The sequence below is a fragment of the Mastomys coucha genome, unplaced genomic scaffold, assembly GCF_008632895.1.
Source record: "Mastomys coucha isolate ucsf_1 unplaced genomic scaffold, UCSF_Mcou_1 pScaffold1, whole genome shotgun sequence".
In the NCBI taxonomy this organism is placed as follows: domain Eukaryota; kingdom Metazoa; phylum Chordata; class Mammalia; order Rodentia; family Muridae; genus Mastomys; species Mastomys coucha.
In genome coordinates, this window is record NW_022196891.1 from 22,591,999 (window position 1) to 22,618,023 (window position 26,025).

The following is a 26,025-nucleotide window of genomic DNA, read 5'->3' on the forward strand; positions in this document are numbered from 1 at the left end:
CCTGCCTCCACCTTTCCAATACTAGGATTGTAAGTGTATACTAACCACCCCTGGCTTCTTTCATGTGAATTCTGGGGCTTGAATTCATGTCCTTGTGAAGCGAGTGTTTTATCATCAGAGACATCCCTCTAGCCCACAGACATTACTGATGCAACCGCCAAGCATTTCTTTTGAAAATTCCAAGAGTGATCCTCATGCTACATGATTTTGGAAAAACGGAGAAGCCTCAGTCCGGTCCAAGCCAATCTGCCAACCACACAAACTGCTTTGCTAACAGCACCCTTCATGCATTCTCCAGCTCTGCCCATTTTGCCTAACACTCTAGGTAAGTAAATGACTGGTTCTTCTGTTTTACCACATGCAAGGGAGGACTGGACAAAGATGAGAGTAACAGTATATGACTGAAAGTTAGGATGCTACAGAATTAAAGAGGACAGTTTCTGGTCACGAGCAGTCACGGGGCCTGGGACACAAAGGGGAATAACCTTCTTTCCAGTGATCCTTCATGCAGCTGAGTGACTGTTCAGTGTCTTTCTAAAAGACTGACAGGTGTGCCTGCCTTTTTATGGCATGTGTGTGTGTGAGGGGGGGTGGGATGGGGACGTGTGTGTGTGCATGCACCAGAGGACCATCCCAAATATCATTTCTCAGGGGCCCTCCATGTATTTTTGACACAGGGTCTGGAGCTCAGCAGACAGGCTCAGCCGACCGGCCAGTAAGACCCAGGAATTCACCGGTCTCTCCTGGGATCATGGAGACACATAAATGCACAGACCTGGCTTTCTGAAATGTGTGTTCTGGGGATAGAGATGAGGCCCTCATTAGTGCAAGGCAGGTACTTCACTGACGGCACCATCTCCGCAACCTCTTACCATTTTAATTGCTCATTTGCAGACATTAGGCTGAGAGTAATGCTTAGCAAGTGACCTGTGTAAGGGATGAATCGGTGCTTTAAAGACAGCACAGTCAGCTGAAAGGCGACTATAGGAAAACAACTAGTAATGGGAGACTCTCTCCTGTACCACATAAGGAATCCACCACCTCATCTACCCAAGGACTGCTACCAATTTTGGAGAATTTGACCTGGGCCTCCATGGAGTCGTCGGGAGGGGGGAGTGTTTGTGCTCTTGAGGCCAGTTTGAATCATAAGAGGCCATTAAAAAGAAAACACCCAACATCCCCCTTGCCTGCGGAGAGCACTGGCCTTCCTGTCAAGGTTTAAGATCCTTGGCCTTCACTGGTGTGACATCCATAATGGCAACAGGCCTCTCTGAGTTACATAATCAGATCCCCAGGAAAACATAGCCATTGCTGCATGCCCCTGGACTTTCTGCTTCTCGCATTTCCAAGTCCGTACATTTATCCAAAATTCATGAGAACGGAATGCTCAAGAACAAATTTTTACTGGTGGGAAATTGTAAGGCTTCTATGATAAACATTTACTGCATGAAGTTTACTAAATCTGGTAAAATCAGGTTTTCTTATGTGGGTATGAAAAAAAAATCCCTGAATGTTTGCTACAAGGTACATATTTTAAATTTATATTTTAGCCGCTTAGTTTATTAAAATATAGTGCTGATTTGTATAACAGGTTTGAACTCTCATTTAATATTAAAAACCCCAACACTAATTTGGACACAGCACCCTTCCATTTTTTCCAAGTTTTAAGATCAGCCTAGCTGGATTCTTCCTTAGATAAAGAGCCACAAGGACTCATTCTTGAAGGTCACAGGGATAGAGAATGAAGCTAACACAGTCATCCTCCAGGGACCTGTTTTTCTGCGGCACTCGATGAGTAAATCTGATACTGTTGGAAGGTCTTGGGGAAACCAGATAAAACAGAATCAAGATAAAACATCTTTCAAATAGCATGGATATGATTAAAGTCAGGATCTGGGATCAGGGTGACTATAAATCCCAGTGTTCTGATTACCAGGCTGTGGAGATGGCTCAATGGATAAAGTGCCTACCACACAAGTGTGAGGACAGGAATTCAGATCCCCAGAGCCCTTACAAAAGTCCAGCAGACCTGGGGCTCACCTCTAATGCCAGGGTACAGAGGCTCTGACAAGGACCACTCATGAGCAAGCTGGCAAATCACTGAGCTCTGGTTTAGATTAAGAGATCATGCCTCAATGAATACAGTGTGGCCCAATTAAGGAGGACTCCCAACATTAACCTCTATCCTCTATAGATGTATGCACACGTGTACCTCTCACGTGCCACAGACACAAAGTAAGAGATTAACACTAAATTTACAGCATTGTTTTTCAGAACCCAGTGGACTCATTTTACAAGATTTACTTTATTTTCAATTAAGTCTCTTCCTCTGTCTCTCTCTCACCTCCTCCGTCTCTCCCTGTCTCTCTCTCTCTCTCTGAGGTATGGGAGGGGGATATGAGCATATGAGTGAGGGTGTTCATGAGGTCAACGGCTTTAGATTCCTTGGAGCCTGAGTGATAATGGTTGTAAGTCATCTGACATGGGTTCTAGGAACCAAACTCCAACTCATATTCCTCCTTTAAAGTTCAATTTGCTACCACCGCTGGAAGGCTTTTTGTAGTATCCCAGTGTGGTGGTCTGAATAAGAATGGCCCCATAGGCTCATATGTTTAGTCATGAGAGACTGGAACTACTTGGTCTCTAGGAGGCATAGTCTTATTGGAGGAAGCATGTCACTGGGGATGGGCTTTGAGGTCTCAAATGCTCAAGTCAGGCTCAGAGCTCACTCTCTCTTCCGGCTTACTGCTGATTCAGATGTAGAACTCTCAGTTATGTCTCCAGCACCATGACTGCCTGCATTCTGTGCCATCAGACATCCCACCATGGTGATAATGGACTAAAACTCTGAACTGTAAGCCATCCTCCATCAAAGGCTTTGTTTTCTAAGAGTTGCAGTGGCTATGGTGACTCTTCACAGCGACCGAAACCCTAACTAAGACACCTTTCTGCTATCTATCACCTCTCTTTCTGCTATCACCTAACTATCACTTTCTGCTCTGAGGACCTATGATGGTAAATGTTCCTCTGATATTCTCTACTTAATAGAATGTGGCAGTGTCAGCTCTCAGCTTGGCCCAATTTAGAATCGCCTGGGAAGAAAGTCTCAAAGACTGTCTCGATCAGCTTAGACTGTGGGGACTGCCTGGATTGCTAACCAATGAGGAGGTCTCAGCCCATTGTGAGCAGCACTATTCCCTATGCTTGGGTACTGAATCGGGTCACAGAGGAGAAAGTGAAGCGAGTATAAGCGTGCATGCACTCACACTCTTGACTACAGACGTGACAAGGTGCCTCAAGTTCCTGTCTTGGTTTTTCTGAAAGGAGGAACTGTAACCTAAAATTGTGGGCTAAGATAAACCCTGTCTCTGCTTTTTATCAGGGTATTTTTTATCACACAAAGCCGGGTGAACTATAAAACAACACACGGCTGTCTCTATTAATCCCCCTACCTCTTGTTAAATAATCAGCTCTTTATATCTAACTCTGTGTTAAATATCTCTATGTTTTCAGGACCACTTATATTACCACATATACATCCTAAGTAATTTTGTGTGCATGTGTGTGTGTGTGTGTGTGTGTGAGCATCTATGTATGTGTGCATAAGTGTGGAGGTCAGGGGTCAACCTTGGCCATTGTTCCCAGGTACTGTTCACCTTTTGTTTTTTCTTGATACATGGTTTCTTGATGGTTACTAAAGCTATCAACTCAGCCAGGCTAGCTGGCCAGTGAGCCCCAGGGATCCACTCGCCTCTGTCTCCCCAGAGCTGAGATTACAAGTGTGCATCACCACACTCAACACTTTAATGTGAGTGCTAGGGTTCAAGCTCAGGCCCTCAAGTTTGCAAGGCAAGCACTTTACAGACTGAGCTATATGCCTAGCCCCTCGGTGACTTTCCGTTCACATAATGAAGTCACACCTGCTAGCTGTACTGTGATTATGCCTGGAGAGCCTTGTCACGCATTCTGAGCACATGCATCATGCTTTAAATGAAAGGAAAAAAAAACGCTCTATCGCTAGGGCAGACAGTGACAAGTAGGTCACAGGGGCAGGTGACCTCCAGAAGCATTCCTAGGCTATCCACAGTGTTGCAAAGCAATTAAATTGGGAGAATGGTCAAGATTAAAAATCAGAGCTGATGTACATAATAATAAAGCCTTGTGTGCCCAACTCCTTTAAACCATAAAGCATTAGTGACACCTGTCCAACATCTCTGCAGGGGCCCCATGGGCCCAAGTACACTGCTCCACTTCCTCCCTCCCATGGCCTGGCATGTAGAGTCACCTGAGTGGAGGATATCAGACATTTTCACTATTTCTGGTGAGATGATGGTTTATGCGGCGACAACTATGCTTTCGGAAGGAACATGTCCATATTTGGCTGTCGTCTAGGTTTAAGAGACTACAAAGAACAGGAGAGTGAGAACCTTCTATTTGTACCTTAAGATCTATAGAAAGAGTGCTTGAGTGGCGTGGACTCAAACTCACACGCAGGGGTTATCACAGCAGCACGTGTCACTGTGGCCAAAGACTTCCCCCAAAGAAATCATTCCCCACGGCTACAGACAGGGAGCCAGTGATTCTGAGATAGAGGCCCCACGCCAGGCTACACAGACACCAGGCGGAGATACAGCAAAAGAAAACACTGTAAAATAGAATAAACAACAGCAAGGACAACAGCACAGAACTCATTTAAAGAGGAGGAAAATTTCCCCTAACCATCCTGACTTCCTGGAAGGGTGAAATTTAGTCGTCCACCTTCTCATCCACCAGATACAGGACCTTGGTTGTACATGTGTGTACATATTCACGAGTGCAGGTGTTATGTGTGCAGAGGGAGTTCATGTTCACATGTTCAAGTGCTTGTGATGTTTTATGGGTATTTGTAGGAACATGCGTATGTGAGGGTGCATATGAAATTCCATGTGGGTCGGGGTTTATGTGTGTGGGGGAGAGATGGGGCTATGTCTGTGTGTGGGATACATGTGAAGCAGCATGTGCGGATACAGGTGTATGTGCATGTGTGTACCTGTATATGTGGAGGCCAGGGGTTAGTTTCCATTCTTGTTCCTCAGGATATCATTATTTTTTGAGAAAGGATCTCTCACTGAAGCAAACAATAGGCTAACCCAGCTTACCAGTAATCCTTTAAGGGAAAAACTCTTTCTCTGCCTTCCTTAGTACTGGGGTTACAAGCAAGTATCACCATACAACATTTTAAATGGGTTCTGAGATTTCAACTCAGGACCCCTTCCTTGGTTGCATGGCAAACACTTTTCCAGTTGAGCCTTCTCCCCAGTCTGCAGGCATAGTCCCTTAAGGACCTTTCGCATCCCTGCCCTGTGACCTAGGCTACAATCACGTCATCTCTGAAGCCATCCCTGTCTACCTCCTCTCAGTACACTCATCCCACAGGTTCCCTGGATCATTAATTCACCCAACGGCCATCAAGGCTGACTTCTGTTTATGTTATATGTGGGAGGACTGAGAAATTTGTGTGGCATGAGTCTTGGCCCTGAGAAAATTGAAAGGCTCAATCAATTAAGCAGAGAGTCACGTTCTCTGAATACCCGCACCTTCCATAGCAGCCCTGACCATCCTATTCCAAGCACGGCATTTTGTCCATGCACAGGAGTGTGGAGCAGAGCTAAGCTTCCTGACCATTGCACAGCACCAAGTCTGCACAGGAACAGCTATAAAAAGGCTCTCACTTGCTTTAAGAATGAATAGTCGTTCTGCTGAGACCGTTAAAGCATGTGCCATGCAAGTCTGGGAACTGGAATTCAGATCCTCAGAAACCCAAGTAAATGCTGTTTGGCTCCTAAAATTCTAGCCTCAGAAAGTAGTGACAGAGGATCTCCAGAGCAAACTGATTGGCAACCCTACCCCTACACTCAATCTCTGGAACTGACTGAAAGTCTGCCTCGAGGAATAAGGTGAAGGAACAATTGAAGATGATTTCTGCCCTCAACCTTGGGGCCACACACGCTCGCAAACACCAAACACATTCACATAGATCTGCATGGGTGAGTGCAAACACACACACACACACACACACACACACACACATGAGCAAGCGCGCATGAATGCACATGCACGCACACAGATGCACACACACACACATCTACATACATGCAATAAGGGCAGTGGGCTAGAACACATTTTGGAGCATACTTAGACATATTACTCAACAAAGGCTGGGACTTACAGAGAAGGATGTGGACATCAGCATGGACAGAGGAGTGAAGAGGAGCCCCTTACGTGCACACAGATTCCGAGACAAGACTGTGGAGAGGGGGGTACAGTCTTTCCTGCCTCTGCACAGGATGTTCCTCTGGCCTCCAGTTAAGCTTTCCCCTATATACCGACCTCACTCAAGGCTCGGCTTCCTCCCCTAGGCCCTCTGTAGACCCTTGCTGCTTGACTTCCTTCTGCTACTGCAGCATCCCAGAGGCTTCAACACATCACTTTGTTACAGGCTTCATCCTGGAGCACAGGCGCCAAGGGACAGACCTTTCTTTCCTAAACCCTTGGAGGTCACATACTTTTGGTTTGTCATAGAACTTTATTCAAGGAGTTTGTTTGTTTATTTATTTATTTTTACTTGTGTGTACCCAGTGGCCCGCAGAGGCTAGAAGAGAACATGCGATTATTTGGAGCCAGAATTATAGGTTTCAAGTTACCCAGCGAGGGTGCTGGGGATGGAACTTGGGCCCTCAGCAAGAGCAGTCCATATCTGCCGAGTGATCTCTCTAGCCCTTGTCATACTGTCTTATTTTTAAACTTCATTTCCTAATAGAAATGGCAGAAGATGTAAGCCATACAAATCATGAGCTAGAGGATCTGCAACAGAAATTGGCTATTAGTGTTTAAGCAGAATCGAGGAGACTCAGTATCTTAAATTCAAGGGGTGGTTAATTGGTTATCATTTTAAAACACTTCGAAAAATTCTAAATTTCTTCATGCTAAGTACATTTAAAATGTAAACTAAAGGTTAATTTTTAAAACTGTTATCTAGGTAGACATTCTTTTGCATGGTTCCTGGGCTTTTCTCCTATATGAGCTATGCATATATTTTGTCAGTTTCGAGATGGGTTAATTTTGCTACCAGGATAATAAAGTTGTCATTCAACATTAAATCATGGCTATTTTATAACGTGCTTTGCTGAGATAATACAGAGATCTGACACTTTACTATGTAATTTGGTGCTTCTGAAGATCATAAAATTCTCAAGATACTGATGTCTTGGTTTGTTAACAGAACAAAGAAGAGTGACAGGGTGGCGATGGGCTGGGCTGGTGTCGCACTGTGACCTAAGAAATGGCAGACCAAAGGCACAGGGGAAGGCGAACCTACTATGTCCTCCACAGAGTGACACTATTTATTCTTGGCACAGGGGTGGGGGGGGGAGAGAAAGAGAAAAATGACACCTTCAAGGGTGAAGCAAGTCTATTAAGAGTCTTGGCTGTGGTATGAAGACAGGGAAAAAAAAAAGTCACTTCCTGCCCTAATCCCAAAGATCTTTTCCCATCTTCTCTATTGGTTCTTGCTTGATCTGACCTGTCATCTTGTCACCGAAAGTCCGACCCTGGAGGAGCTGTGCGATCTTTCAATGTCCCTTATCTCACAGAGAGGCCATTTTTGGTCCTCTGACAAATGAATATCCTTCCGGCGCTCAGTGTATGAGTCACTATCCCTGATGGACACTCTCCATATGTTTTCACATCTGACTGGCACTCATAATGGCACCACTGAAACCCTCTGAGCATGCTGGTCAGCAGACTCACCGCCAGCAGCGACACCACCGCTTCAACGTCTCCCAAACCCTAGGAAATTGCCCCCCCCCGCCATTTACCTTGAGGATCTTTCTCAATTAGGCAGCAGAGTCACAGGGCAGGGCAGATGACAACTCTGTAACGGGTATTCAAGTAGGTAAGGGGCAGAGCTGATGTATTCCAGAAACTCATAAAGTAAACTAATGTTGGCGGAGTGGGGGCCAGAGAGTGCTCCAAATGCTGGGGATACTTCTGGCTTCTTCTGTTAGACTTCTTGCTCAGGAACAGTCCTAGTACAAGAGAAGAGGAAGCTCCCACTGCAGGAACTCGACAACTACTGGAGCACTCTTGCCTTCCATGTCCCTTGCGCATAGCTTATTTATGATATTATCACTATTTGTATAGGTGTTGTATACTTATGATGGTTTCTGGTGTGTGCTCGTGTGTGTGAGGGCACATATGCCCATCACATACATGCAGAGACTGAAGGAGGATGTCTGATGTATTGCTAGATCATTGTTCACCAAGGCAAGTTATCTAAGAGAGAGGGTATATTTAGATTTATGGTTCCAGAGGGTCATGGTCCACAATGGTAGAACAGCATGGCAATAGGAACAGGAGGCTGAGAGCTGAGGGCTCATACCTTGAACCATGAGCAGGAAGCAGAGAGAGTAAATGGAACTTGGCTTTTGAACCTCAAAGCCTCCATATATATATATATATATATATATATATATATATATATATATATAGTCTTAAAATGTACTGGGTCAACAGTTGGACATCCATGAACCCAATATAATAATAATTCTCCCTCCAACTAAGAGAAGAGAATCTTGCATAGCCCTGGAAAACCGTCAGGAAGTACAGATCATGTATGTATTATGAATAGTGACATTGCCTGTAGAAAAGGAAGAATAGAAGACTGAGAAGAAAGGTCTTAGCCCCCAAGAGATTACCGCTGAAATGAAGTGAAACTCTGAGGAGAAAGGTCCATTCTGTTTTCTAGGAAATTCTCCACTGTCACAGGAAGTCAGAATTCCAGTATTCTACACAAGCCCATGAACCGCTCAGTCATGTGGCACAGATAACTAACACCCATATGGCATCAAGTAGTGAGAACGTGTAAAGAGGACAGCGATGACCATGAAGATGCTTGAGAGAGTACAGCATGGGCTGAACTTCAGAAAGGGGTATGTGCTGTTTGTGAAATGGTGGCAGTGAAGGGTACAGAGTGTGAAGTAGTCTGTAAAACTAGACTGGTAGATTTACTGCACCAATAATAAGGATTTTGAGACGAAAAAAACATAACAGGAATGTGGCTTGGTTTTATTTCTGTTGCTCTGGTAAAAGCACTATAAATAATACATTATTTAATTACCAAAAGTAATTTAGAGGAGGAAAAAGTTTATTTAGCTTATACTTCCAGGTCCTAGTCCATCACTGAGGGAAATCAAAGCAGGAATCATGGTGGAATGCTTCTGGTAGGCAGACTCTGGCTGAAGCTCAGCAAGCTTTCTTACACAGCCTAGTACCCTCTTCCCAGGGAATGGTTCTGCCCAGAATAGGCTAGGTTCTCCTATACAAGTTAGCAATTGCCTAAGACCATACTACCCTAAACATATTGGATAATCAGGAGAATCCCTATAGACATGCTCACAGGCTAACTGACAGGCACAATTCTTCTATTGAGGGTCCTTTTCCTAGATGACTCTAGGTTGGATCAAGTTGACAATAAAAGCCAACAAGGAAAGAATGAGTATAGAGTTTTATGATCCTATTGTCTCACCATATCATCTGAAATAACAAACTAAAAAAGAACTAGCTACAACACGTACGCTTAAGAACTAATGGCAGCTGTTCACACCTTCCTTCTAAGATGTTAGACCCTCTTTCCCTTGGTGTGAATAACAGACACAATGGCGTTCTTTCTATATCCATGACATGGACATGGGCAGTAGGACACTTTGAAATGCCAGTCAGAAAGCAGAACAGCAGAACAAAACAAAACAACTGTCTCTGAATATATGAGAATAAAATCCTATCAGAATAATGGTGACACAGGCAGAGCACAGCAGAGAGGGGCAAAAGGTAGATGGCAGGAACCTTCTAGAAATTCTAACAATGTGGGCCCCTTGCTGCTACTGTACCGAGGAAGTTCTGAGATGCATGTGGTCACATGTGGGCCAGTTCATCACTTAGAATGGGAATCTAAATCATGGTCTCTGGGCAGGAAAGATGGTTCTGTTGGCAAAGCACTTGCATTGCAAGCACGAGGGCATGAGTTCAGCCGCTAGCCACAATGGGAAGGAATCCAGAAGCAGAAGTGTGCACTTGTAATCCCAGTGCTGGAGAAGCAGAAAGGTGGATCACCAGGCCCAGAAAATAACAGGATAATGAATAAGCAATATTCTTATTCTTTTCTCAAAAAAACAAGGTAGAGAGAGACAGCTGAGATCGTCCTTTGGTTGCCATGCTCACAGACAGACAGACAGACACACACACACACACACATATGCACGCACACATGCACACACATGCACAACCACATGCAGACATGCCAGCACACGATAGTTCTTTTGCTTATTCAAAAGTTCCTTCAAGAGGGAGAACTGGGTATTGATGGAATCGGTTTCATTAGCTTTCCACATTGAAACCTCCCCCTGTGAGCTGCAGCTGTGTTCCTTAGCTTCTCTCCATGTGCATCCCCACATACACGATGTGCACAATGAGGCAGAGCTCAGCCCTATCTCATAGGATTGTGAAAGATCAGATCTGCACAAGCTCTGAATTTACCAGCACGTGGGGTAACATGGTGATTTCTGCATGTCTGTTCAGTCACATGTTGTTATAGCCAAAAATGGGTTCTTGCGTATAGACCTTACTGTTGGAGTCTTCCTTTAGAACCATTTGAGGATCTGAGACATAGCTCAGTGGTAGAGTGCTTGTCCTATGGATGTCCATAAGTCAGTACATCATTCCTTAACAAACAAAAGCCAAACAAATAAGGAAACTAACAAATATTTGAGGAGCAGTTCACATGTAGAATCCCCTATATTAAATATAATTTACTAATGCCTGTAATTTTGTTATAGTTACACACCAATTATTTAATATGGTCCTGCATACCTTGATTCCATTTGCCTTTATAGAGGAGTTGGAAATACTGAGATTTGTTTTAAATAATAACTCACTGATACCCAATATAGTTATTAGATAACACAGTTTGTATAAAATTACAATTTTAATTTTAAAACCTTTTCGGGGTGGGGGGCAGCTGACTCATAGTCCATAATATATAGAGATCTGAGGACAACTTGGGGAAGTCAATCCTTTTTTCTATTATGTGGGGTTCGAGGGATTGAAGCCAGGTTGTCAGGCTAAGCCATTTTGCCCACCCCACATTATTAAGTTTGGAATTCCATAATTACCATGCACAAACTGAGTTACTGAAGTAATTCATTCTTGGTGAATTTCTAACCCAATGTATGAGAGGACAATAGGATAACTGACAGGGAGCTCTACTACAGTGGTCAGCCATTATGAAGTAAACAGTGTTGTTCTGTATGACTTTCCAGAAGAGACACTGTCCACTGAGTCGTCTAGCTTTGGCTATTTATGGGTTCGGACAGGACTGAGACGCCAGCCCCTGACAGGACAACTGCAGTTGTTTATTTTCTACACTAACTTCTTGCTTCTTTAGAATTTAGTTTGACTGTTATCTGAATTAAAAAGTGTCTCCTGAACCTGATTCACAACTACTTCTACACCCAGAGATATCACAGCACAAACTGGAATCAAGAGAAAGCTCATTACGGAGCTCCACACTTTAAATTTTAGGTTGGAACTCACCAGCCTCAGCAGTGGACAGAGCTGTGTTCAGTGGTTAATGTTGCTTCGTTTGGTTTGTGGTATCTGTAAGATGCCCTTGACATCCTGAGATCAATGATTCTCCTGCCTCAGCCTCCTCACTGCTGTGACTGAAGGCAGGTACCAGTGTGTTTGATTGCCCTGCTCTGTTTGTAAGTTACTAGAACCTGTCAGCTAATTCTTAGATCCACCCCCCCTTTTTTTTAAAATTGGCTATGACTTACAAATACCTTTTCGTGACACAATTTATCTAGCTAAGTCACCATGAATCTAACCGCCATCATTCTATATTGCCTTTGGGGTGGCTACATCAACTGGTTAAGAATTGTTGAGCTGTCTTCCTCAGAGGAAAACGTAAACAGTTTCCTAAAACATAAAGGGAATGACTTGGTATCTACAGGGAGAGCTTCCTGCAGAGTCCAGAGGGAGCATCTGTAGGGTCTGTAGTTTTTACAGCTACGTATACATTGGTCAGTTTGTTGTACTTCCTCACAAAGCCTTGATGCACTCTGCACAGCTACACAGGCTATCAGGCATTCATATAAAATGAGAAATTTTCAGAAAAAGAGAGAGCACAAAGTTCCTTTATGTTTATGCAAATCAACCTCCCAAATCTCTGGCTGGATTTACTGCTTATTCATTATCCTATTCAACAAATAATTACTAAGTGTCAATAGGTGAAAAGCAAGCTCAGGTGGTTTCTCTTTTATCTCCATCATGAGTACATGTTCTCACTTAATCCCCAAAGCAACATCAGAAAACTGTGTTGTGAGGGAAATAATGAATAGATCAACGGCAAACCCTGCTACTTCCTCTAAGTATGACTATGACGCACAGGTGTTAGACAGCAGGTGTTCTAGTTTCATTTCAGTCTCTGTGGTAAAATATCTTCACAAAAAGCAATTTCAGGGAGAACATACTTTCTCTGCCTATAATTCCAGGCTACAGTCCATTATTGCCGGGCAGTCATGTCAGGAACTTGAGGCACCTAGTCATATCACATCCACAGTCAAGAACAATGAATGTATGCATGCTCTGTGCTCAGCTAGATTCCTCTATTCTTATAAAATCCAAGGACCAAACTAACGGAATGGTGCCACCCACAGTGGACTAGGTCGTCCCACTTTAAAGCAATAAAGACAGTCCACTACAGGCAGCCTCATAGATCAACCTGATCTAGATAGTCCTTCACTGAGACTCTGTTCCTGGCCCCTTGTAGGTTCTAACAAGTTGAAGATCAACATGAATCATCTCAGTAGTCATTATATTCGATCATTGTTATTCATGGGTTTCTTAATAGCCTGTCCTGACTGTCAACTTGACATTAACCTGGACACATCTGAGAAGAAGGAATCTTAATTGAGAAAATGTTTCCATGAGATTGGTGTCTATAGGGTATTGTCACAATTAATGACTGATGCAGGAGGGCCAAGCACATTGTGGGCTGGTGGTCCTGCGTTCCATAGGAAAGCTGAGCAAGCCATGGGGAGCAAGCCAGCAAACAGGGTTCCTCATGGCCTCTGCTTGAGTTCCTGCTTCCAGAGTTCCTGCCCTGAATTTCTTCCCTGACTTCTTCCCCTGATGATGGACCACAACTGAGAGGTAAAATTTGTGAAAGGGGTGAAAGTTGGTTTTGGACATGGTCTTTACCACAACAATAGAAAAGCAAATTAAGGCACAGGACACTTTTAACAAGGATTCCTTATTGCAGGACAGCTCATGAAATGAAAACTCCTTGGTGAAGTATATAAACTTTGATAATGGACACTCAATAGACAGAGCCGGGGTCTGCAGATAGGTCTGATCACCCGCCCTTGCCACTTAAATACGTATGTCAGAAATTTGTGAGGACCAATATAAAAGCTGTACTGTCTCTGGCACATGTGTTTACTCTATAAATAAAACATCGGGATTTATAAACAGGGACTGCAGCAGATCCTTAAACACTGTTCTAGAAGAGCCTTGAGTTAGAAAAAGCAAAATAGAAAAAATCATGAGCAGGCAACAGCTGTTAAATGTAATTACAATATCAGATCTTGACTGTAAAAACGGCAAAAGAAATGGAGCTTCTCACCAATTCACGATCCCCAATGACAAACACTGATGGTGGTCGGGTCCAGGAAACAAAATGGAGACACACGGTTTCTCCCTGTGGCCTGCCAACAACTTTTGAGCCATAAATTATAAATTATGTTCCAACAGATAAAGCAGAGAGGAAATTAATTTCTGAGATGAAATCCACTTTGTAATTCAAAGAGCTCTCCTATTTGAAATTAGGGGCGGGGCTACCTCGATACTGTTTTACTAACCCTGTTTCCTTCTACGAACTGCAGCTGCTCATCATTCCACAGAGGGGTACTGAGACGTTTATGCCAAAATGCAGAGAATAGATGAGGAACTCAACCACGAAGAAAACATTGCAAGGAGACTTTTCGACGGTGATGGAAAGGCTCTACTTATATACTGTCCAATGTAGTGCGTGCAGGGTTTGTACTCCTTGGTATGTTTCTAGTGGAAGTTAACTTTAGCTTAATGCAATTTGTATGTATTGCTGGATTGTGTGTGTGTGTTTGTGCGCGCGTGCGTGTGTGTGTGCGTGCGTGCGTGTGGTCTAGAGAACATCTCAGGTGGCATTCCCCACACCACCATCTATCTTTTAGAGAGAAATGTCTTTCTTTACTGGCCCACACCTTTCTGAGCCGCTCAGTAAGCTTCTGGGATCTTCCCTATTAGAAATACAGTTGTGTGCCACAACCATTTTTATTTTTACGGATGCTCTGAGGATAGCTCTCCACGCTTGCAAACAAGTAATTTATACCTTGAATATCTCCCCGGTGTTTAGTTTAAGAATTTCAAGTCCGAAATTAAATAGCCCACTGTAGACTACAGACGATGGTTCTGCCGTTGGCCAGTACAGTCTCAAAGATCAAGAGGTTCCTGGTCTATCAGACCAGACAACTTGTGTTTGACGCAAGTGAGGATCAAAGTGTTCAAGCCCCTGCCAATCTGTAACACAGTCTCTGACAGCATAGTCCAGAGAAGCTCTGAGCAGAGCCCATGAGGTCCAGTCTGAATAAACGTGTACATTAAGAACAGCAGGGGGTGGGAAAGAGCAAAGGTTAAACCCTCCGGCCTCCTGTGCCAACCGCATGTCCCCCACCACATGGCACTTCCCTCATGCTCCATCAGGGTTGCTTTCAAAATGAGACAGTTCTGTGCAAGGTGGGAACGTACCTAAGGGCAGAGTGCAGAGAGAGCTCTCAGACAAAGATCCCGGAGAGTGGCTAAGACACAGTCCAGGAAGTGTGGTGAGAGGACCAAGGCTCTACAAAAAGCCCCAGGTTGCACACTTGCATAATAGCGAGCTTGAAAGTAAAGATGTGTGCTTCAGCGTTCCCTCAAACTTCCTTGCTTGTCACAGAATGCAAGAGGACAATGATGCTCCCCAGGGCCATCATATCCCAACTCTATGTCATGGTTGGTTCCATTTAGCTTATTGGAGAAGACATTCTGTGTTGTGTGTGTGTGTGTGTGTGTGTGTGTGTGTGTGTGTGTGTGTGTGTGTGTTCAAGTGAGCGTACATATACACTTGGATAGAGAGGCCAGAGGCCAGCCTTAGGTGTTCTTCCTTAGGACACTGTCCCTGTTATAGGAGATAGAATCTCTTGCTTTTGTCTGGAACTTGCCATTTGGCTAGGTTGGCTGGACAAAGAGCCACCTGTCTCTGCCTCCTTAGCACTGGGAATAGACGCACATGCCACCACACCTGGCTTTTTAAATGTAGGTTCCAGAGATTAAAGCCAGGTGGTTGTGCTTAGCAGACTGCATCTGTGGTATCCCTCCAGCCCGGAGGACGGACACGTCTCATCCTCCCTTGGCCTGTGTACTCCTCTTTGGAGTTTTTCTTTATGAGGATGTAACTTTCCGAAGTAGAGAATTTGAGAAACAGTCAGTCACCTTTAAGGACACCTGAGACAGTGAGGCAACAAGATTTGGGTGGAATATGCCATACACCTGGGGAGACTGGCAAGCTTTGAGTGCAAGCAGTTTCCTGTCAACAGCTTTTTAGGAACAAAGGCCGTTTCCCACGTAAACGCTTACCTGGAGGAGCACATCAGAAGCTGGTCTGACTCGCTGTTGGAACAGGATGCTGAGGGCTCGGTTCTGTTGCTCTAAGTCAAACACTCTTGTTTTCAACTTTACACATTCCTCCCTTAGATCCTACAAAAAAAAACATGAAGAGAGAAAATTAAGTCTGACCAAAAGAAGCCTCTGCATATTACAGCTGTATCTTACATGGTACTTCAGTCACATTAGGAAAAAATATCATTCTATTCTTCAAAGCCTCCAGAAAAATAAGTCACGAACAACATTTTTTTTCCATGGACCATTATCTGATGGAATTGTTAGGTTCAGGGAAGACCAATTGTACAAAAATAAATAAATAAAGCACCTTGAAATCAGAAATGCATTAACGCAAGTCCGCTAGTTTTGAAGGCGGTAAATCTTAGTGATATAAAGTCAATTTACGTTTCTACCTATTTATTATGCTTTTTCTTCGATGTCTTCATAAAAGCAATCATAAAGTACAAACCACAAGGACGACAGTATTTTTACGATGACTAGAGAACGGATGGACTAAAGGAGCTAGCACTTTAGATGGACCCGCCGGTGTCATTTAGGGAAATGAATTGAGATTCTCGGCATTGTGACTCACGTAGTCACTGATGCATTTAGTGAAAAGGAGCACCTCTGAATGAAGGTGTGTGTGTGTGTGTGTGTGTGTGTGTGTGTGTGTGTGTGTGGTGGCTGTATGGATATTGTGGTGGAGGACGAAAGAGGACAAAGGGTATCCTATTAGCAAACCCCAATGATGCTCCTATTCTTGTTCCTGGCTGCTCTGGGGTTACAAGCACAGCTATGCCCAACTGTTTACACAGTCTTACAGATCAAGGTCTTCATGATCATATAGCATGTATTTTTAGGCACCTAGCCATCTTACCAGCCCCCACCATGTGTGTGTGTGTGTGTGTGAGTGTGTGTGTATGTGTGTGTGTATGTGGGTGTATGTGTTTGTGTGTGTGTATGTGTGTGTGCATGTATGTGTGTATGTGTATGTGTGTGTATGTCTGTGTATGTGTGTGTGTCTATACCTTGTTTTCTAGAGTACCATCCAGGAAACTTGGTTAGAAGAACAGCACTCTTAGATCACTGCTCGACACAGAATGAAAACAAAAATTCTCAAGGCTTTATAAGTTAACCAGTAGTTTTCAAAGCAGCTGCATTTGAGGGTTTTATTTTTTTGGGGGGGGGTGCAGCACAGGTTTGCCAGTGGCTTGGACCTTGCTTAGTAGGCTAAGCAGGCAGCGAGTCTTAGAAATACCTGTGTTTCTACATCCTCAGTGCTGGGATAACACGTGTGTGCACGACCCTGCCTGCCTTTGGCACATGCGTTCTGGGATTAAGTTTCTTATGCTTGCAGGGCAAGCCATTTTGCTGACTGAGCTGTCTGTCTAGTCACAAGTGAAGGCATTGAAACTACCACTGTATCTTGCCTGTCCTTCAAACAGGTTGTCTGGGGCGCACTTTGGGCTCAGTTCCAGGGAATGAACACAGTCAGTTATCCCTTTTGTGCCACTGTTGGGAGCAATTGGTTTCAATAGTTCAAGTCCTTCCAAGACCTTTTCCCCAGTGCATGGTCAGGGGAGCTGCTGAATAGGGCCTTTGGGGACCCCACGATGGGGCTGCCTCCCTCCCAGGCTGAGACACCAGTCTTCTGTGAGTTCAATGGTAATACCCTCTCTGATAAGACCCACACTTAAAGCTCAGATTCAAGGCTTTACAATATCAAGGTCCATCCACTGCTGCCTTTCAGAGCAGTTTCCCAACTTGCAGTGGAACGTCTGAGAGCAGTTTCAATGTCCCTTTTTGGCCCCCTACTTGGCACCCATGGTGACTGTTCCCTTGTTTAGATCCCATAAAGCCCTCATTGCCTCTGCTGCAACTCTAAGCGGAAAGCACTTTGTGTTCCCGTCATCTTCCTGCTGTAGACCTGTCGCGTGAGCTGACACACAATCCAGAAGAAAAGCCACAACCCAAGCAACAGCCCTTTTCCCACTCGCTCCTACTCTCGCTTTTTAAGGCACCGCTGCACACAGTACGAGCGTAGTAGATGTTCGTGTTTCTTTGTTGTGTTTGTTACACATGTTAGAGGAGATGATGCTGTCAAATCCCCTGGGAACCCCGCATAGTACAGAGAACTCGGGTCTGTCAGCAAGTCAGGTGGGTGGATACCTGCTCTCTGCCGTGGGCAGTGATGGGCTCACATAGGCCCTGAAAGGTAGGGAGCGTAATAGTGGGCAGCACTGTTTTCCAGAACTCAGGGGTCATCCACACTTATTAAAAGACTTTGTATGAGTGTGTATGATATGAGGTATATGTGTTTGTGTGTGTGTGTGTGTGTATTCATGTGGGCTTGTAGCCATACATACATGTGTATGGAGGTCAGAGGACAACCTGGGTTGTTGCTCCTCACTTTCCACATTTTTAAAGACAGGGTTTAATTGCCTGATGCTGACCTTGACTGGTCCTGGAGCTTCTCGGAATTCTCTTCTCTCTGCCTTCACTCTCCTCAAAGGATGCTCAGATTACAATGCCTACAATCCCATGTTCAGCCTTACGAGGGTCCTGGACATATGGGCACATGTGCACATATTTGAGAGGCAAAAGTCTTACCTCCTGAGCCATCTCTTCAGCCATATCTATCCTGACACTGTGAGATGAGGTTTTTTTAGTGTTCACAAGTGTCTTGGGACAGAGGCAGCTCACACAGCTTGGGCATACCTACCCTCCATGATAACTGTTAGAGGCCTGTTTCATATATCTTGGTCTAGATCAACCTTGGCCTCTAGAGATACAGAGCTGACAAGACAGGTCTACAGAGCTGCCGAGGCTGAGTATAAACAGGCACAGTCATATTCTGAAGCATGGGTTCTGTTCATGGGGGCAAAGGAATCTTTCTGAGCATTGCTCCCTGTACACTGCACGCTCTGTTCATCTTTGCTGGTTAAGTGTGTGGAGCCCAGGCATACAATGTTTCTAGCTGATCCACGTCCCTAGATGAGTGGTTGCAATGAAGACCCTAGGAAGACAGTACAGAGGGCAGAGGCATGTATTCTGTGCACGGACACTACACCACTTTTTTTTTTTAAAAGGCATTCAACCTCTGCCTATCACTTATGCTAATTCCTGTTGCCAGCACGCACATAACACTCTCTGCTCCCAACGCTAATTGTTTTCACTACTACTAATTAAGTAATTAATAAAACCTGACTGTGGGGCAGATAAATATTAATAGTGCCCATCGGCCGGGAAAACACATGCACTCTGACTCGAAGGAGACAACAGGGAATGCACACAGAGAAGTGTCAGCTTGTAAGGAGAAATGGGGAGCAGGGGGCCAGGGTTGAAACTGCCCAGCAGCACAGGTGCAAAGCTAGGCAGTTCTTCAGGTGGGTGAGAGAACAGAAATGAAAATATCTTCTGCTGAGCTTTTATTTTTTCACTGCTTTTTGGATAGTTGTGTGGTACAGTGTCTGGGTATAAGTCAAAGAACAATGGGAGCCATTTCTTTCCTTCCACAAAGCGGTGCTGATAACAGAACTCGGGTCATCAGGCTTGGCGGCAAGTGTCTTTTCCCACTGAGCCATCTCTCCACCCTCTACCCAGAGTTTTTATACACACACCTGAAATTCAATGCCCACTTGTATCATTTAAGGTACAGTGAAGGTTAGTCAGTGGAAACACAGGCATGAAGCCTGGGGACAATTTGATTGTCCAGCTCAGCACACGGTGGGAGGGAGATGGCTTTGTGGTGTTCGCATGCCAGACCCTTCTTGTTGGTATGGCTGGCTGTTCCATATGGGTGCTGGTGTGAACAATTCTTGCTAAGACTAATATTGGTTTAAGATTGCCCTTGAAAGAACAGAAACCAGGGGAGAGAGGCCTTTGTGTGTCATAAGAGACGCCACATCTTAAAACTGGATCATTTAGGGCTATGGAGATGGCTCAGCAGTTAAGAGTATGGACTCTTCCAGAGGACCAAGTTCAGTTGCCAGCACCATTTTAGTCAGCTCACAACTCCCTGTAATTCTAGTTCCAAGAGACTCAATACCTTCTGGACTCGGACACCACACTAACACACACACACACACACACACACACACACACACACACACACATACACACACATATACACATCCTTGTATGATGTTAATGGTGAATGATGTAGTTGTTTTTACATTTTTGTCTTACTTTTAAATTACTTGTGGTGTGTGTGTGTGTGTGTGTGTGTGTGTGTTTGCACACAAGTGTGTCTGTGCAGGCATTTGAAAAATAGAGAAAAATGACAGACAGAAATCACTGACAATTTCTGTCATATAACCTGTGTCAACTACATCTGTCTTTGGAATCCATTTTCTTATTTGCACATGGGTTGCATTTATTCCTCCCCAAAATTATCTTCTTTTTGAGATGGTCTCCTGTGGCCCAAGCTCCCCCAACTATTCAAGAATGAGCTTGAATTTCAGATCTTCCTCCCCCCTCTCCTGTCTATCGGAACTACAAATCCTGTGCCACTGAGTCAGGCAGTGTACACTAGATAAGCCCTCTAGCCACCACGCTTTATCCTAAGCTCTCTTCTATTCATAACTGAAGAGAAACCTCTGGCTCTTTGAAGCAGTTCTAGGGTCCTGTAGAAACCAGAAAGTGCATATTTAGCAGAATGTGACCCTGTGGGCTCTCCAGAAACCCCTTCATGGCTTCCTGTTTGGTGAATTTCTTAGGGCATGCTTCTCCACGGTAGCTCTTCTCTGTGTGCCTAAGAATCCATCCTCACTGCAGTAGGTAGGTATGTTTACCAGCTATCACTTGGACTGGTGTGCCTCCTATTTGGTGGCTGACCTAAGGACCCTGCTTTCTCCTACAATGTACCAGACCCCTGAGGCACTATGAAAGAGACAAGCAGTGTATTGAGAGCCGCGTATAGGGCTGCAGAGGCTCTCTCTTTGCTGAGGAATAAAGCGAGCACAGAGCAACCAAGAAATCAAAGATTTCAAGAGACAAGGGTACCTAGGCACACTGTGGCAGAAATCTGGGTTTATCCACTAACATCTTAGGTTCACATTCTTCCATAGTAAAAGAACAACTCATTGTTTTCTGGACATCTAGTTATAGTGAAGGCCCATGTTTTCTTAGGTGTGGGTCTGTGATGAAAATCTATTCAAGGAGATAAACTCATGACCTTTGGAAGCTGCTAGATATCATCTTACAAGACAGTTGGGGGCTAGTGAGATGGCACAGTGGATAATTTTTAAGCCAGAACTCACATGGTGGAAGGAGAGAACCTCTGATGTATGTATTCATGCTGAGGTGTGTACATGCCCATGCACATAGACAGTAAGTGAATAATGTATGTAAAGATTTTGTTTGTTTTTAAGATAGCTGCTATGCTACTCTCTACAAACCCTTCATTTTTTTTTTTTTATTCTGATGACTGGAATATAGGCACAATGACTGGAGCTAAAGCAGTTATTTGGGACCATTAGTCAGAACTGGGAATTGTGGCTTCATCACACAGGAAAAAAAATGAGAGAAATTACAGACATTATGGACTCAGAGCTATAATACCAGCCCTATGCTGACTTCCTTTGAAAAAGAGATAGTCTTTTAACTTATGTCAGCCATTGGTCTTTTAGAAATCTGTTCCTTACCACAGAACTCAACTCTAAATAACATGCTTGGTTGTTTTTATTTACATGATGTTGATAACAAATGTGAAATAGTTAATAAATACTTGCTAAAGGAAAAGTTACAGAGGTCTAGCAAAAATACCATCATAGTTTGTGTGCAGTATAAATTTAAACAATATTTAAGAATATCAGTGAGACTGGGTAGATGCCTGATAAATTTCTTTTCTATTAAGACAGTAGAACAAATTACTTGGTTCTTCACAGTCACACGTTTCAGGGGATGCTATAGAAGCTGGGAATCTTTTAGAAAAGTTTATACTTTGAAGAAATTTTTAGAACAAACAAAACCTGAGGGAACTAGCATTTAGACTCAGTGAAAAGTGGCAAGGAGAAGAATCACTGAATAAAATGTACCAAATCTGTCAAATTTAGGCAAACATATATTTCCTCACTCTGGTTGTGATTCCCATGGTTAATATATATTGTCTACTTGACAGGATCTAGAATCATCTATGAAATAAGCCTTTCAAAATGTCTGTGAGAGGATTTCTAGACTGAGAATATTTAAGGTGCGAAGACTTTCCCTACATACAGGATAACCATTCCATGGGCTGGGATCCTGAGCTTTACATGAAGGAGCAACAAGCCTAGGGCCAGCACTCATCTCCCTAATCCCCAGCTGTAGATACAATGTGACCAGCTACCTCACACTCCCTCAGCTGTGGATACAATGTGACCAGCTGCCTCACACTCCCTCAGCTGTGGATACAATGTGACCAGCTGCCTCACACTCCTTCCACTATGGTTTCTGCATCTTGATGGAATGAATACTTGAACTGGAAGCCAAAATAAACCACTCTTCCCAGAAGTTACTTTGGTCAGATATTCTGTCACAACAATGAGCAACATAATAAACAGATCTGACTCTTGGTCCTATATGAGGAGGCTGAATGTACAGACAGCTGGAGAGATAATAAGAGATTTCATGTTTATTTTGTATTGATTCCAAAATAATGCCCAAGTAACTCTTCCTACCTTCTCAGCTCAGATTTCCCCCATGAGCTTGAGATAAAAGGGTGTTATCTACATGCCCACTTCATGGAAATAGGATTCAAGCTTTAGGGAATTAGAAAACTTTTGTAACCTCAAAGACCTCTTATTGAGTCCAAGGCCCCTTTCAATGCTGTCCCCAAGAAGACTTTCTTGTCCTAGGAACTAGAATAACCCACCAACTTCTTTAGTTTGCTTCTCAACATAGATCCAAGAGCCTGCTAGTCCTTTCAGGACCTGGAAATCATACATTTTTAAAAGGTTTCTGTGCTGGTCAGTTTAATTGTCAATTTGATCCAGCGTAGAGTCTCACCTGGGAAGAGTCTTGCTGATGAATTGTTTAAATAAAAGTTGTCTGCATGCATATTTATGGGGTGCACTCTTAATTTCTAAGTGACACATTGCAGCCTATTGTGGGCAGTACCATTCCCTAGACAGGGATTCCGAAGAGTAAGAGAGGACAAAGCTAGCTGGGATCAAGGAAGCAAGGAGCCGTGTTTTACGTCCTCTGCTCTTGACTATGGGTATAATAATGTTAGTTCCTGCCTTGACTTCTCCACACTGGACTGTAATCAGGAATTTTAAGCCAAATAAATACTCTCTGTGACTATGTATCACAGCAACAGAAGCGAAACTAGGACAGCTTCCCTTCACTTTCTCAAGAGCTTAAACTGTATGAATAAATTAGCTATGTGTTGGTATTACTTTTTATGCAGCACACACACTTGCAGCTCTAGCTTAAGTAAACAAAGAGCAAAATTCCACCACGTCACGGTTTCTTGGTTTGGCAGTGTAAGAGATACTCCATATCAGTACTTCAAAGGAAAAGGCAGAAGGTAAACCTACCTTTTGAGTGAGTAGAGCTCGAACAACCTGGTTGGCTACCTATAAAAAAAGGAAGAAGTTGTTAGTTATAATGGACTATGAATGCATACTCATTTAACAAGTCCTTCACAGCTTCCAGCCTGTAATGAGCCCCTCGTAGTCCTGTCCTCTCTCCCCGTAAAAGAGCTTTCTCTGCATAACAAGCATGTCCTTCTGGGTAATATTTTACTATATCCAAAAGTGACCTTGTGGCTAATTATGATGATTCAGCTGGGGAGAAAATTCACACCTTGACTTTCACATTTCCATATTTGGGGAAAATAATCTATTTTCATCTGTACTCCACGAAAGCTACAAAAACAAGCAGTAAGAGACCTCATCCTAATGATCTGTACAGTTTCCCTGCATCGCTGGTAATCATCTCTGTTGATACTTCGATTCCTTATGTGTCTTACTGCATTTAAAATGACTGGCAACAGAGAAAGATACACAGATGAGAATAGGACAGCCCTTTCCCTGTGTGGCATATGTCACTCCTCTGTCTTCCCCTGTATCCCATTCTAGTGTTTGCTACTTGTAATAGAAACTGGTAGTTGTTAAGTTATTCCACAGTAGAAAAAGCCCATTGACTTTGGGGACTGGGCACATCCCAGTTTTCCTTTCTTCCCATATGACATAGTTCCAACTAGCAAGATATAAGCAAACCATTTTTCTTGAGTCTAGTAGAGTCTGTAAGCAGCAAGAAGGCAGATTACCACTCCATCCTTCTGTGTGCAGCCTGAAAGTGATAATGGATAGAACTCAGCTCTACAGTTCATGGTAATATCCTCAAAGGACCAAACAATCAAGTAGCCTACACATATGCAATGAAAAGATCATGAAACCAGCCATGGTATCTATCAAATGAATAAAGAAAATGTAATATATCTATACAATGGAATAGTATACATCCACAAAGAATGAAATCCTGTTGGTAGTAAAAATAATGGATAGAATGTTAAACAAAATAATTCAGACTCAGAAAAGATAAAATAACATGTTTTCTCTAATGTGTGGAATCAATATTTTTATTAAAGGCATGAAACTGGATGGAGGGCTATTTGAGAAGAGAAAGTGGATCAATAAGGATGGAGGAAGAAGGACAAGATAGAATAAGAGAGAGATGAACATCATCAAAATGTGTGTTCTGTACATGGAGAAAATGATGTAACAAAACCTACTACCTTGTATTATTCATATATCATAATTTAAAAAATGATTACTGGAACAACAGAAGCTCTCAACAGCAAGCATCATAAAGCATATTTGGATAGAAAAACAGAGAAGGCCTTGTGCTAATCTTGTCATGATTTCTACTGTCTGCTGCTGTACTTCTACTGAACAGGCACTGGGGAGTCACTATCACTCCAAGGTTTTTACAACATATAATTCTCAGCCTTAGATTGTACATGAGGCAAGGTTGATATGTATATCTGCAGATCTAGAACTCCCTATGACTAGCCAAAAATGACCTGAACTTATGAACTGGAATTATAGCCATGTACTACCACACCTGATATGTCATGCTGGGATGTATCCCAGGGCTTTATACATGCTAGGCAGGCACTGTATCAGGGGAGTCCTAGCCTGAGCCATCACTAATATCTTAACAGAATTTTAATTTTCTTCAAGCAACTTGGGACCTCAGAGAAAGCTAGATTCCTCTTCAGCCGAAGACAAGAATTATAATTAAGCTAAGCCAACATTGACATTCCAGTCCATTTCAGTGCCTACTAGAGGGAAAAGCATGTAATGTTAATCAAGCTCAAGCCACATGTAAACCTAGCAGTGTCTCTAGGTTTTCAAAGATCTGGCAAGCCCTACACATAGTTCTTCAGTATTTCTCAATGTATGTTTTAAGATCATATTTTTATTGAAGATTTAATAACACAATAAGGGATGTCTACTGCTAACCTTAAGTATCGCCTTGAAGTTAGATACCATATGTATACTCTTGATAAAATTAATTATGATTACTTAAAGTAGGCAGGCAAGGTGTAGTGGTCTATGTAACACTGAGGTGCTTGAGGCAATATCTCAAGTTCAAGCCCAACTTGGACTACATAGGGAGATCTTTTCTTCAAAATAAATATTAAGATTTAGAACTTAGTTATATATGCTTTATATACAATATAATTTATATGACACTATGTGCATTTTTATATAAACTACATATTACAAAACATTGCCTGTCTAACTGAATCTGACAAACATTTAAAAAAAAAAAGTTAAGGATCTAGAGCAGTGGTTCTCAACCTATAAGTTTTGACTCCTTTGGAGAGCCAATGACCCTTTCACAGGGGACACCTAAGGCCATTGAAAAACACAGGTATTTACGTTACAATTCATAACAGAAAGAAAACTACAGTTATGAAGTAGAAATGGAAATAATTGTTTGGTTGGAGGTCACCACAACAGGAACTATATTAAAGGGTCGCAGCATTGGGAAGGCTGCGATCCACTGGCCTAGAGAGTGGTTAAGAAGGTTAAGAAGGGCTCTTTGATAATTGATTCCGGAGCCATGCCGCTTTGCCTCACCTCAGGCCCAGAACAGTCAATCAGCTAGCCTTGGACTGAGACTAGGCTAGCCCACAATGGTAACAAAAAATAATCCAGATGGGGTGCAGGTGTTGTAAGATGATACAAAACTATCTCTTTGATCCAGTTCAAGTGCCCTCCCCTGGTTTTGTCAATGAAGTAAACAACTACAAGTTGG

At 43.2% G+C, this 26,025-nt stretch overlaps 1 protein-coding gene across 9 annotated transcripts in view; it reads right to left on the minus strand.

Annotated features, from left to right (window-relative positions):
• Nckap5 (NCK associated protein 5) overlaps nt 1-26,025 on the minus strand; it is a 903,226-nt gene that overhangs the window by 177,436 nt on the left and 699,765 nt on the right. For all 9 annotated transcript variants that reach the window (XM_031380937.1, XM_031380939.1, XM_031380935.1 and 6 more), the window contains 2 exons: nt 23,292-23,330; nt 15,748-15,867 (listed from right to left, as the gene is read on the minus strand). In XM_031380937.1, the coding sequence (XP_031236797.1) occupies nt 15,748-15,867; nt 23,292-23,330 (159 nt within the window). The remainder of the gene's footprint in view (nt 1-15,747; nt 15,868-23,291; nt 23,331-26,025) is intronic.